The 15,146-nt window shown below is 40.9% G+C and overlaps 1 protein-coding gene across 3 annotated transcripts in view; it reads right to left on the reverse strand.

Moving 5' to 3' along the window:
• ARMC2 (armadillo repeat containing 2) overlaps positions 1 to 15,146 on the reverse strand; it is a 171,180-nt gene that overhangs the window by 140,552 nt on the left and 15,482 nt on the right. For all 3 annotated transcript variants that reach the window (XR_001358542.2, XM_025211402.1, XM_025211403.1), the window contains exons 4-5: positions 13,898 to 14,048; positions 10,272 to 10,476 (exon numbers count right to left, since the gene is read on the reverse strand). Coding sequence is in view for 2 of the 3 variants with exons in the window: in XM_025211402.1 (XP_025067187.1) it covers positions 10,272 to 10,476; positions 13,898 to 14,048 (356 nt within the window). In the remaining variant the exon portion in view is untranslated. The remainder of the gene's footprint in view (positions 1 to 10,271; positions 10,477 to 13,897; positions 14,049 to 15,146) is intronic.

The raw sequence follows: 15,146 nt of genomic DNA on the forward strand, positions 1-15,146 counted from the left end.
TTGAAGGAGGGAGAGGGAGATAATACAATAATCCAGAGGAAGAGAAGTAGGACATACCAAATAAAAGTGTGGGGGGTTATACAAGACAGGTTAAAAACAGCCTTCAGAAAGAGTAGAGCTATTCACACAAATAAATAAAATAGTTTCTTTATTATCAGATAATGAAGGAAATGTACTGTATTTACTCAAAAACAAGGTTAGGCCTTTTCCCCCAAATGGCATAGGGAAAAAGCCCCTTATCTTGTAACTGCATACAATGAAATCTCACAAAATACATAGTCTATCATTAAACTACTGGCAAAAGCAGCAATTGCTCATCAAAAGAAACCAACTATGAAGTTGCTTAAATCCAGCCAACACTGAGCATGACTATAAAATACATAGCCCACATTGGCTAAACATGCTAATGGGAACCTGCCACAAGAATAAGTTAGTGCAGCTCATATAAATAAGACATATGGCAGTACCCATTCAGTGCAGTACTCCTCACAGCTGACTCTCTTTAAAGTTATGGTGAGCTACACTGCATACAGTTCACCCAGAATCCTTCTGTCAGCCCCACTTTCAGCCTCCATGAGGTGAAGCCAGACCAGGTTGCCCTGAGCCTCATCTGCATATAATTTTTGGAGCATCCCAGGACTTGGGACAAGAACACCCAGTTCCAGTCATGGGTGGGGGCTAATTAGCACATGGAACCTTTGTGGAAGGTATCTGGAGTACACACACAAACTGAGTAGTGCTGAGCTGTGGGGTCACTGTGGCTTGAAATACTGTTGGCTGGTGGGGCCCAGACCAAACGAACTATGTGGTAAATCACAAGCCTTTGGCTTTTGACTAATATCATGCATAGTTTGTACTACATATAAGTAGGTGCCAAAGTACTGCTCAAAAGTGTGTTTAAGGAGTGTGCTAAAACTTGCAACAGTTTCAAAAAAAGATAACATACATCAATTCTGGATGAACTAAGTGCATAAGTACTATATGCACATTGCTATAGCCATATTTTACTTCAAAGTTATTATGTGCTCAAGGAGAGGAAGGCCTGACAGTAAGAAGAGGGGGAAGGGGCTGCCAGAGGAAAAAGTTGGACAGAAGCAGAGCGCAAAGGGCTACCTTACACCCCCACCCCCGCAGCTTTATTTTCCCTGCTGTAGCAGTGGGAAGGGGACAAATTCAAGGCAAACCTCCAATAATTAGATTAAATACCTGGAAGATTATAACAAATTTATAAATTTTCCACATATAGAATCTAATTATTGGGGGGTCCGCTTATAATCAGGGTCTTCTATTTTAGTAAATATGGTATCTTGCCTGTTATGCAAACCTCTCTCTTATTTAAACATAATTACAATTTATGTAATTAAGTGTTTAGAAATGTTACAGTACATGAATAGTCCATTTTATGGTAACTTTAAACTGGAGTCCTATGTGAAAGCTATTGCTTAGTTAAACACAAAGTGAAAGCAATGTAATCACAATATCTAAAAAATTCAACTTAGTTCAAAGCCTCTGCAACATACAAATTGAGAGAAAGAAATTAAGAAATCTGTGAACTGCTAAAGTAGCTGGGCTCCCTTTTTCAAAAGTTATTGAACATTCAATAGAAAAAGATTCCACTAAATCTGTATGCCTTTAGAAACTGTATTGGATGGGGTACCCTCTAAAATACTACCTTTGCTCAGTTAATATCAACATATTATATAAACACCTCCACACAGAAACACAATAGTGCCACAATACCTCGATCAAAAACAGCATCCCTATATATGCACAAGGTGCACATTTCCCTCATTTAACATGGGAGGAAAAGCCTCCACATCTTGGATTTGAATATGAAGTGAGGGATAGGGGATGAGGGCAGGCAGCTGCTGTGGCTCTAGCTCTGGCCACAACCCAGGGACAGGGCTGGAGCCACAGCTGCTGCCTGCCCCGCACTGCCTCTATCCCTCTGGCATCTCTGTCTCCCCACTTTCCACCCCACAGCCTCATTCCACTGCAGTGTTGCATCTCCTCCTGCCTCCCTGCCACCTCTGCTCTCCTAACCCTGACCTGTTTCTCCTCACCCCCATCTCTATCTCTTGCTGCTGCTTCAGTTCCAGCAGGCTGCAGCCCTGCTCTAGCCTATGGCAAAGAGCATGTTTGCTTAGGCACAGCCTGCCTATTTCCAGCCCCTCTCCTCTACTACCTGCCTCCCTACTGTCTCCCCTCCACAGAACCACTACTGCACCCCTCTGGTTACCACCCCCCACATTGCCTGCCCCCTGCCATTGCATTCCCTACTGCAGTGGCAGGGAGAACAAATTTAAGATGAACCTCCAATTATTACATGTATCCATGGAAAACTATAACAAATTTATAAATTTTCCATGGATAGAAGCTCATTATTGGGGGGTCATCTTAAATTCAGGTAAATACAATATATTACTTTTCATTTATGTTGAAATTCATTTAGCGAAAGGCAGTTAGCCATGTTAATCTGAAGTAAGGCAGAGTGCATCTTTATAGACTAAATCAGAGATGCATTGCATTAGTTTTTGTAAGCTGAGGATTTAGTTCATCAGATGCTGTGGAAGGACTGCAAGAAATAGACAAGCAGTGATTAGAATACAAAGGGTAGGGAAGTGGGGGAAGAAAAAGGAGGGTGCATTGCTGAGAGAGGCAAGGTGAGTAGGAGAGAAAAAAAAGCAACAGTTAACCTACTGAGAGGCATAGGCCTTATAAAAGAGGGGTGGGCAATTATTTAGGTCCACAGGCCACATAGGGAGTTTTGCTGAACTGTCATAGGCCAGGTTGGCACACACCCCCTTGTCCTGCCACACAAGAACTCACCAAAACTCCCATGGCATGAGGCCATGGACAGGCAGGGAGAAGTGTTCAGGAATCAGATGGGTGGGCAAGGCCAGGATCACCAGGAAGGGGCACAGGGCAGTGACAGCACAGGGCTGGGGCCTGGGACCGAGCTGTGATCCGCTGCCTACCCAACCCTGCAATGGGTGCCAGTTCCATAGGCAAGGATGTGCAGGGAGAGGATTGTAGCTCTGCTCCAGGCCCAGGTCCTGACCCCACATGGTCACCGCCCCAAAATCTTGCAGATGTTATGGCTATAAGAAAGACACACTTCATAGGGAGATAATGAAACAAACATGAGACCAAGGATTCAAATGGAGAGTCTATTAAGATTGTGAGCACTACATTAAGATTCCCAGACAGTGTCAGTTTCAATATAGGTGGAAAAAATAAAAGATTTTAAAGAAATCTTGAAGTGACTGGGTGTGAAAATACATTTGTCTATTGGAAGATAAAAGATCCTAACAGCTGCCAAGTACACTCTGAATAAAATTTTCAATGCAAAAATGTACTTTAATGTCTGGCAACTGTGATTCCAATGGACACAAAAGGTACTGTCTGTAACACACCTGAAACCTCTATTTTGTGAATAGATAAACTGAACTTCTCTTGATCAAGATATTTCTAGGTCAGACATCATATACAAAAGTTTTGCCAATAACTACACAAAAGGAAGACCAGGGTACTGACTTGATCTCTGTGCTAAACTAAGAGTTCTAATAAGAAGTGAGAAGAGGGACACTGGCAGACAGGAAGTTGTGGGAATCATAATTGTTTTGGCATTACAAAAGCCACCAGAATAACTGTTGTTTTGTCCCATTTGATTTTTCCATAAAGTAACAGAGTTACAGAATTGGTGAGAAAATTAAAATTAATTGACTAGACCATAGAATCAGATATGATCCATGATCACTAGAGAAATGTCAGCTGAGACTAGTGGCTAAGATGTTTTGAACAGCTGGGTGACTACTCTGCAGATATGGTGTTCTGATCATGTATATACCAATTTCTTTACCTCTACTGCTTCCATTCATAATCAGAAGAACCAAGTTCTGCCTCATTTCTTTATTTATTAAATCACTGTTAGAATTTCAACATTATTCACATAAATTGATTCTGAATAATTGGTAGGAAATGTTCATATTCTTTACATGCAGCTCCGAATTCTAGAATGGGTATTTTTATTTAATTTTAATTCTAGAATGGGTAGAAGGGGTATTTTTATTGGACTCTCCTACTAATATCTTCCTTTGACCAGTCAATTATCGAGATACTGAAAAAAGTATTATACTTTGTCTATGTAGATAAGCTACAACTGCCAAGATCTTGACAAATACTGTTAGTGCTGCGAGGAGGTTGCAGGGAAACACTAGGGACATCTACACTATGCAAAAAAAGTGTTAATATGCTAATGTGCAGTAGAATTAGTCTACTGCACATTAGTGTCACCAGAAAAGCATGTGCTGGCATTACTGTGCAGTAGTGCCAATTACGGTGAATTTAGGGTGGCAGGAGCGCAGGGTCCCAGCTGGCAGGGGCTCTATGGAGCACTGGTCCCAAGATATTGCTTGGGCGGGGCACCTCAAGGGGCAGGGCTACCCATGCGGCCCTCGACAGCCTGCCAAAACTGGGTATACGGCCCTTCAGCCAAAATGATTGCCCACCCCTGGTCTAGCCCCACCACACCTTGCCCCCAGCACCTGCCCCCGCAGGTGCCAGCACCCCAGCACCTGTCCCTCTCACCACTCTCCTGATCCCCACTAATGCCTGAATCCCCTGACAACTGCCCCCCCCACACCTGTCTCCCCACCACTGCCTGATCCTGTGCCAACCCTACTTACTTTTTGTTGCAGCTCCAGCTTCAGGCACAGAACACTGAGCATATACTGGCTCTGGGCCCTGCCCAGCCTAACAGAAGTGGTTGTGGCAGCAGAAGCATCTCTGGTCCCTGTCCCGGGTCAGAGCTGGAGCCAAGGCTGCTGCTGTCACTGTTGCATGGCCAAAGCAGAGACCTAGGTGTGGTCCTCTATGCTTTATGATAAGTATTCACTAACTTATTGGACTAGTAAGGTTTTGAATTAGTTTTAAATTTACAGTGATTTAAACACAGCTATTACACATTTTTATCTTATTATGGGTTACAATGGCCCCCTTCAAGCACCAATTACAATCTGTACCACAATCCTGCTGATTAAATTAACTTGGCAAGGTACTTAAACACGCACACAGAATATATTACTTAGTTTTGGACTGCTTAATTCTTTCAGGCAACTTCCAGTCCTCCCAGACAAGTAATTACTTGGTTTGTTACATTCCAATGTAGACTTCATCGGTTACTATATTGCAGGTTCTGGTACCTATCCATCCTGATTTCATGAAGCAAGATGTTCCCCAGTCCATACTTTGTCTCCCTGGGATGGTATAACATACTTCTTGGTTCAGCAATGTATATATATATTTTTATGTTTAAAGACCATCACAAATCAGCCCTTTGCTATCATCCTAACTAGGTCTGTGTCTGACTCAGTCAACAGACAGAGGAAGGGTAATCACAGGAACCTGTGAGCATTTATTAAACAATTACCTCTGCCACTACAGTGACAGAGCATCTGTGGTATCCTTGTCTCCCCTTACTTTTTACCTGTAGTAGCCTGCAGGACGCTTTTGGTGGGTTTAGTTTTATTTTCAATAATGTGCTTTGTGGTTGTGCTTACATAAGATGTTGGAGGAAACTATTTCAAGGATTCTTTGGATAAACTGTTTTCTGCAAACACAGGGGATTGAGCTCAATGGGTCAAAGGTCCCTTCTAGTCCTTGGTTTCTATGCTCCTAGGGAATACTTAGTGTATAGTGCTCAGAGGTGCCAGGTCTTACGGTCCTGGCAAATTACAATGGTAATGAACGACAAGAGTGCAAATATTAGATCTTCCCTTCTGCACCATCTGAAGGTTATTTATGGTAGGGAGTAATGGAAGCTATTTTGTCTCTGGTAAAACTGTAGGAGTGGGTGTACAGGTACTTGGAAGGTTTTAACCCAGATCTTTCTCTATATTTTGGCATATAAAATGTCTAATGAGCAAAGCAAGGCCAGAACGTCTGTCTTTTCACTGAAAAGACTTAACTTGAAATGGTAAATATTCTACAACAGCCTACACTTCTTCTGAAATACTGGAATGGGAAGATCACAAAAAAACCCAAACAAACACAGAACAATAACCAATAAGGCCTACTGGTTTCATCCAGTGCTATCTGTAATGAAGATTTCATCAATAATGTGCCTTTTATTTAGCACCTTCATTGAAAGGTATGGTTTTCAACTGGTACTGTATATTGATTTCACCGGCCACTGTGAAATAAAGGAAATGTAGACAGAATGCAAGAAACTACTACTAGCTCTCATTGGTGTAATAAAACACCATTTCTCAGTTTTATTAGAAATAGAAGCAATTGTGCTAAGAATCTACCATTCAGTCTTCTACAGGCTCTACCAGTTCTTAATTTAGGGAAAGTCAATTTTATTAGACATAGAACTTGGAAATTTGTATAATTTGTGGGGAATTTTGTGAACCTTGCCTAGAAGAAACTAGTGTCTCTATTACCGTCTTCATTAATTCCTGCAAGGTTTTAAAATAATTTGGATATCAAGGCAAAGCTGGCACAACCACTTTACCTGGGGAGGAGGATTACATTATCCCCATGCTCAAACTTGTTCTCAACAGGGTTATTTCTCTTGAAAGCTCTGAACCAGGTGTTTTTAAAGTAGAATATCTGTCTCCAGAAGCTTCATGTACACAATGCTCTGAGGATCTCCTACATAGGGATTCCATAGATCGTAGTACATCTATTGCCATTATGCGTATGGGAATGGAACCATGAAGAAAGGATACCAATGTATGTAGAGCTAGTCATTTCTGTATTTAGGATGCTGTTATAAAATAGGTTCCTAACTGGATTAGGGTCAGAGAAATATATCATAGAATAAACCAATTATGCATTCCCTGTCCTTTGTGAAGCAGATGAACAATGTAATACCTTTCAATCCAAAGAAAGAACTGTAGATATAGAGGGAGACTGCATCCCCTTGTTTATGAATAGTACTGAAGAGGACACAGGTTCAAATAAGGAGACAATTTTGACCTGATCTCATGCTTAACAGTTGCAAATGTAATGCAACATCCAGATCCATTGCCATTCCCCATTTATGCAGGAGATGGGGAATGGGAGATAATACATTTTATGTAGTTTTTATGATTGAGGCATAGCCTGTCTTCTTGCTCCATGTATATACAGGGACTGGTACCACAGTAATACACATAATAATTACTAATAATTTTGTTGCTACTGGTAGGAAAGACAGGGACTGTCATTGATTTGTTTTTGATGAAGAGTGTTTCTATATTTATATCAACTATTATTATACCTATTTGTACATGTTGACTGATAAAACATAATCAAAGTTCTCAATTAAAGTAGTCAAAAGAGCCTAAAATCATATGAATGTTTTGTGGGTTTGCTTTCTGGGTTTTTTTGGTTTTTTTTTTAAATAAGACTACCCACATTATGGGATATAAAGAAGGACATTCAAATGAAGGTGTAACCTTAAAGCTGTTGATTCAAAAAGACATATGAAAGCATGTGTTTAATGTGACAATTCTTCATCAGTGACAAGATAGACAGCCTGCATCAACTTTATAATCCAAGTTACTGAAGGATCCAGGAATGGGACACATTAAAATCCCAGAAGACCTCATGAACAGAATTGGCAGGAATTTTCTGATGAAACAAGTTTAATAAAAAATTGTTAATGTGCTAAGGCTAAAAATGTTTCATTTGAACCGGAGAGATCCCTGTAGCTGCTCAGTGAATCTGATGTTCCTTTCAATTTCATTGCTATTAAGAAGTGAAATTGACAAGAGTCTCTATTTCACTGAGCAGCTCCAAGGCGTCAAAAACTTCCAATTCACTGGAAATTTCAAAATGTGTTGTTTTCAGTTCAATTCAAACAAAAACCAAATTTCAGTAAAAGAAATGAAAATTTTCATTTTTTCAAAAATGTTACTTTCAGCCAGTTCTTATCAGGAATGAAAGAATACTGTAAGGTGAAACCACCATAAGGTACCTGAATAGACGAAAAACAAGAAACTTGTACGCAAACAAACTGAAAACACATTTACATACGGAAATAAAAACCTATACTTGAAAGGATTACATATCAACATAAACAAAAGATCTGAACAGGCAATCTAGGTTTTCTGCTTAAAACTTTTTATCTAATAATATTTCAATACAGCATTTGGTCACTGTCTGATTAATTATTCCTAAGGGACAATAATAGAATATTCTGTGGTTCAAATTACTAGACATTTCAATGACTATGGTAAAAATGCCATCCAGATTTAAAAGAACTGTAAAGATTAATCAATTTTTATAAAAGGTAAGTAAATAACTTTCCACAAGATAACTGCTCTGTACAAGGAACTAGAAATTACATTTTTGAGCATGCTTGCAAGTTTTATAATTTCTACTCAACATGAGGTTTGTTATAGTCCAATTATTCAGATGACAAACTTTCCACAGCTAGGACTTATTTGGGAACCATAGCCAATTTCCAAGTTTCACTGCCATGCAAAATTGCCTCTTATCAGAACTTTAACAAAATAAAATAAATAAATTGATATTCTTTTTATATTTAGGTACTGCAGAAGTCATTTAGGATTTGGGACACTGCAGTTAAGTGAGAAAAATGTATCTGGATTAAAAGCATTCTCTTTGTTCTTTTTTATCTTCATCTGTCTACCCCTCTCTTCCTGGGGTCCATGCTTATTGTCTTTTTATTATCAGTATTCAGTATCTCTCTTCATCCTCTCCCTGCAAACTTTCACTATTTGGATTCTATCTTTCGCTTTGATTCCTCTTTCAAATTCTGGCTGGGAGACAGAGTTCTTGTAAGCATAATGTTCAACAAACTATGCAGTAATATTAAAGTTTAGAATTACAGGATCAACTTACAGAAACAGTAATGAAGCATTTTAACAAGGAATGCTGTGAGTTCATTTATAAAGATCTTGTAATGTGAAGCAGTAATACTTGACTAGTAGATCAGTAGTCATTTTAGGATACATCTACAGTGGTCACCATGAAAGAAATAACTTAACAACCACTGCTATCCCATAGTACCCAAGATACTAAAGTAGCAAATTTCTTATCAAAACTTATGAAATGTGTTTATATTCAGTATGTATATAACTGAAGGTAAATGGTGGTCATTGTATATTATATTTGTTTTTTTGAAGAGTACCTTTGGATAAAAGTGGCAATATTAAAATTATTAGAAGCCCACTGTTGTAGAGACTGCAAGAACCACCTAAGGGCCAAACAAAATGACATGCACAAAGTAATGATACCATCCTGTTAAACCACATCTACTGGCATCAAAATACAGAAAAGGCAGCTAACAGCTGAGACAAACTAAGAATACACAATTGGTAAATATCTCTGACTGTAAACGCTCAGACTTCAAATAAAGAAATGTGTCACACAACAAAGGACACCACAATTTAGATGCAGTAGATATTGATTCAATCACTGGAGACATTAAGGGTAGAGAGACCAACTGAATAATTGTACCAATATCAAAAGATATCAATACAACCTGTTACAATGCAACTGTTACTTATATTGCTACAGGATCATGAGAATGTACCTACGACTTTAATCCTGCTTCATTCAGGGTCAAAATGAGGGACCCAAGTTAGCTAAACTGCATCCCTATGGATAATGAAAATGTAACAGTTACAATGTAAGAGCTGATCCAAGCCCTCCCAAGCTGGAGCTCCCCTTTTCCTTTTAAAGGAGTTAAAATGTAAGTTATTTCATACCCTGACTCAAAGTGTATAGAAATAACAGGAAAAACCCAAGGAACATACTTAGAATTTATTGTCTAAACAGAATCAGAACAGTGCATAAATAGGGATATACATGCAGTGTTTTCTGGGTTGTTGTTTTTTTCGCCATTTTGTCTTCAAGGTTTGTTCCACCCATCTGAGAGGATGAGCAAAAGGAGGATAGCTACTTGAGGTTATGAGATATCAAAATGAATACATAGTGATTTAAACTTAATGTATCATCTATTAGCAGATTTATACCCTTGAAATGTTAGTGAACAAATGAAAACAGAAAATTAATCCTTTCTTGCTAAGTAGGTATCCTTACATCCTTTGAATCAACCTCAATTTTCTTTTCAAGAGGAATAAGCCTTCTAAGGTTAGGAAGAAAGATTCCCATTGAATATGCCATCTATGTACAAGACTATTATTGAAATTAAACACTAAAAATTTTAAACCACATCTTTTCTAAAAGTGTTGACACAGGATAGGCTATGCAATTAAAACTGTGACTGGAAAGAGAAAATAATATATACTGACCTCCCACTTAGCTGCAATGGAGGTTCTGCTGCTGATCCTTTTAAGAAATCTTGCTTCTCTGACATATTATATTCTTTATACATTAGCAGAATATCATCATCCTTAATATGAGAGTGTGTACTCAATTCTGCTAAACAATTTTCATTACTTCTCTTTGAAAGATTGTCCATCATAGCTGGGTCTTCAGAATTCAGCCTCTCTTTATCTGCAATAGTCAGAAATAATATTTTGCAGAAGTGTTCTCATAAGAATACTTATAAGAAGTCAACACAGCAAAAGGTCTTTAAAGTGAACCATGAGAATTTTATTTCATATTTTACTAATCATTAAGGTTAGCTGACATCAATTTAAAAAAGAAAAATCTTTATCTAAGTACCTAAATACATAAAGTTCTCTTTGGCATTAAAGATGGTTTTAAAGCTATCTAATACATTTTAAGCATTCTGGATTTTCAGCTATTTTGCAACTTTTCTTTCCTTTTAAAACTAGAACAGGTAGGGATGAGATTACTAGCCAGAAGTTAGATACAAAAAGGAACTTGAGCAATAAGTGAATATATGTTCACAGGTACTCTTTCAAAGTTAACAGGTGCTCAAAAGGCAGGATAGAATTAGCCTTCTTCATAGCTAACTACTAGGCCTACGTGAGTCAGTAGCGATCTGATCCAGCTGCTTCGGATGGCCATGATCCGATCCGGAGCTCCAGGCCGGGTTTCTGCCTCGATCCAGCCGAAGCGACTCTGAAGCTTTGGAGCCGCCTCAGAGATCTGGCCATAGGGTATAATGGGGAATCAATGAAATATCTATAACTTTGTTGTTTTTTGTCCAATTTGGATGAAACTTGCAGGGATGGTAGCCTCTGCTGAGAGCATGAAACCTGCCAAGTTTCAAGAAGATTGGTGCAGGGGTTGGGGGGGAACAGTACCCCAAATTCTGGAACGCCAAACTCATGTCATGGCCATCTGTTACACCACAGGGGGGTCAAAACTGCAGGGCTGGTAGCTCTTACTGAGGCCACAAAGCCTACCAAGTTTCAAGAAGATCGGTACAGAGGTTTGGGGGGGGAACTGCACCCCAAGATGTGGACAAGCAAAACTCATGCCATGGGTGACACTGCATGTGTTAAGGTGCAGTGGGGTGACAGCTGCAGAGGTGGTGGCCCCTGCCAGCTGTTGAGGAGATCGGTGCAGGGGGGTTCTGGGGCCCTGCACCCCTAGCTGCTGACAGACAAAACTTGTGCCAAGATTGTGTCTGTCTTGGGGCAGTTGATTGTCTGTATTGATTCTTTCCTCTCCTTAGCCTGGTTTTGTAGGCTAATTGATGCTCGTTATGTAGTAGCTAGGTCCTGTGTATTGAGCTGGTCCCTGAGACCCTGGTCCCTGAGTGAATCATGATTGATTCGTAACTGGCAACACAGTAGCTTAGCAGCCAGGCCTGCCGCAGTGTCTCCCTTCCATGCCCCAAGCCAGACAGTCAGTCCCACAAGCACCCATGGTACGAGTTTTGCTTGTCCATAGCTTGAGGGGCAGTTCCCCCCAAACCCCTGCACCGAACTTTTTGAAACTTGGCAGGTTTTGTGGCCTCAATAAGACCCACCAGCCCTGCAGTTTCCACCCCACTATGCTGTAACGCCTAGACGTGACATGAGTTTGGCTTTCAACAATTTGGGGTGCTGTTCCCCCCCCAAGCCCCTGCACCGATCTTCTTGAAACTTGGCAGGCTTCATCCTCGCTGCAGCATCTACCGACCTTAAAAATCTCATCCAAATCGGGCGAAAAAACAACAAAGTTATAGATATTTTATTGTTTCCCCATTATACCCTATGGCCAGATCTCTGAGGCAGCTCCGAAGCGCTTCGGGAGCTCCAAACCACTTCCGGAAGCCGAATGAGGCCAGTGCTTTGACCCGGATGTGTTGTTTTGGACCCCGAAACGTCCAAAGCTTCTCTGGATCCGAAGCTCTACCCGAAGCCTCGCACAGCTCTACTAGCTACCACCCTGAGGTCTTTCAAAAGGAAGCTATGCTAAAGCAAATATAATCATTTCAACAATATTGAAAAAAAATATATTTTGCCTATAAAATAACAACATTAAGTTCTCAGTAATTCAAAAAGACAACATCATGACTGTGGACAGGGCCATCCCGGGGGGGGGGAGGGAGGGAGGGAAAGGGAATCGGAGTGACTGCCCCAGGCTCTGTGCTTTGGGGGGCAGAGCTGGCCCAAGAAGTGACTCTGCACTGCCGCCACCCACTTTGTGTCTGGCTCCTCGCTACCTCCTTCCCGTCTGCCGCCGCCACCACCAATGGCAATAGCGACTTCTTCACATCCGGGGCACACAGGATCAGGGCGGGGCCCCACATGGGCTGATTTACCCCAGGCCCTGCACCCTGCTAGGGTTGGCTCCAATTGTGGATACAGGTATGATTTAAGTCCATATTTATTGGAATGCTCACAAAACTTGTGAATAAAAGTTGTAAAAGTGCAGAAAAACTTTTTATACTCTTACTAGCCAATTACCCGTCAAGATGCTGGGGGGGGGGGGGGGGGGGGAGAGCACCACCCAACGCCCCAATGCCCGCTCTGCCTCTGGCTCCATGGCCATCCCCACCTCATCTGGCTCCGTGTGCCCCCATGTGGCCTGCCCCAACCTCTGTGGTGGGGATGGAGTCGCCATGACAGCGGGGACTCAGAGGCTGGGGGCTACTCTCCCATCCCTCAGTCCCTGGCGCCACGAGGAGGTGGGGACAGAGCCCTTAGTCCAGCCTCACCCCTGCTTCTTGTCTGATCCCGTGCCCCCCCCACCCCAAACACTGAGTCCAGACCCATTTCTCCCCTCACTCCTTGGTTGCTGCCTTTGGGAAGCAGAGCTGGAAGGGGGGGTGGGGCCAGCGCACCGTGTTTGCTCCATTGCCTGCAGGGAGCAGGCCTCTCCCCCCTCCCTCCGTTTTCGCACCTTGCAAGGAATGGAGGGGGCAGCACTAGAGGCACTGACCCCGCTCCATCACCACCATCATGGTGGCGTGGCAGCCACCTGCTGTCCAAACGCTTGCACTCCGATTGGTTGTTTTCAAATGCCTACTCATCACAAAGTTCTAACTTGGTTTCTTTCTTTACTGAACTACTTACTTTTCAGCATAATGATGCTGCCAACAATTTTCTTCCCCAAATAAATTAATCTTACCATGTTCAGTAGTTTTTAAATGAACCTAAACTAATTAAATCTCATAACATATAATTCAGATGTACAAAAGTACTGCCTGTTACACCAGAAATGCCAAATGAAAGTCTCCTTACAAGATGTCTTCATATTTAATATTTCTGTATTTACTGATAGATTCCTTATTCAGAAGACTGTGGCATATAAGAATCTAGGAGAAAATTTTTGAAGTGTCTAAATGAGTCAATACACATTCTATTTTCAAAAATGAGAGTCAATAGGGACTTAAGCTTTTAAACTCTATCAAAAATTATTTAGGTATTTAAGATGCTTAAACGCTTTTGAAAGTTTTACTCAAAAATCTAAGAACACTTAGATTTTGAGAATTAAGTTAAAATAAGCCTTGTATACTTTTAAGCAACTGTTTAGCAATTATTTGTTTATAAATAATATGCAGAAATGTCCTTACTCTCATCAGGCAGACTTCCCCAAGAAGTTGTTCTAAACAAGCGTGCCCGGGCACTGCTGACTTTTCTAACCTCCAGGGGGTCTACAGGTGGTTTTGGAAAGGGAATGGAAGAATGCTGATCTTTTGTGGGTGATGAAAACAGCTTCGGCTTCTGTTACAAAGTAAGATAAAGTATTAGTTTTACAAATTCTCAAATCCTAAAATTAGAAAAATAAAACTTTCCGTATACATTACTATTGCTTCTTTTCCTCCAACTAATGACTAATACAGACAAGTGTTAAGAGCAGCCATGTCATTTCATCTTAAAGAAAAGAAAAAAATACAACCATTTCAATTCCACATTTTACAATTTGTATCAGCATTCATAGACAGTTGTCTAGAACAGACGTGGAGGAAATAATGTCTAAACCTTTCTAGGGAAGGATGGAACAGTGTCAAAATAATTAATCATAAACTAGCCTTCATATAGCATTTTATATAGCACTAAACAGCATTTATTTTCTTTTGGATTAAGAGATCATCTACATAAAGAATGTGCTCCATCACAAAAATGTTGCGACTACTCCCGAGACACAGTGGGTGCATCTACACATGCAATTAATGTGAAGCAATAAACTCCAGAGCAGTCCGAGTTGGAGTAAACTGCTCCCAGGCACAGCATCTACATACGTGCCTGGGACAGCAGCAATTTGAGCTGAAGCTGAGTAGTTTATGCCAGGGCTAGGGGCAAGGGGGTCAGCCCCAGTCTCCAAGTGGTGGTGTTGGGTGGTGGAGGGGCTGGCTGGGGCATGAATCTGCAGAACCGTGTGCCTAGGCAGCAGGCAGGAGTCCCTAGCTGACTGGGCTGACCGGGCACAAATTCATGCCCGCAGTCAGCATCTATATGTTTCATCGTAGCTAATTACTGTTGGAGACAGTACTATTTTATGGCAGAGGTAGTTTACTGCACCCTAATAACAGTGCACATGTAAACAGTAACCCTTTACTGTGCTGCTAATTAGTCTACTTTGCAGTAAAGTGCATGTGTAGATGCACCCAGTGAGTACTACTGAGGTGCACAGATCCACATATCCACTACTAGGTTTTATTTTTTAAAACTTCTCTCATCTCAGCTGCAACTAGAGACCCTGAAAAAGCTCCATCTGGTACAAAACTTAGTTCATGTGCTCAGTAAAACAGTTATCCATGAAATCTTTGCCCTCAAAACTGTTCTTTGTACCGACTCTTCTTAGAATAAGGAATCCAGTTT

The sequence above is a fragment of the Alligator sinensis genome, unplaced genomic scaffold (genome assembly GCF_000455745.1).
Source record: "Alligator sinensis unplaced genomic scaffold, ASM45574v1 scaffold962_1, whole genome shotgun sequence".
In the NCBI taxonomy this organism is placed as follows: domain Eukaryota; kingdom Metazoa; phylum Chordata; order Crocodylia; family Alligatoridae; genus Alligator; species Alligator sinensis.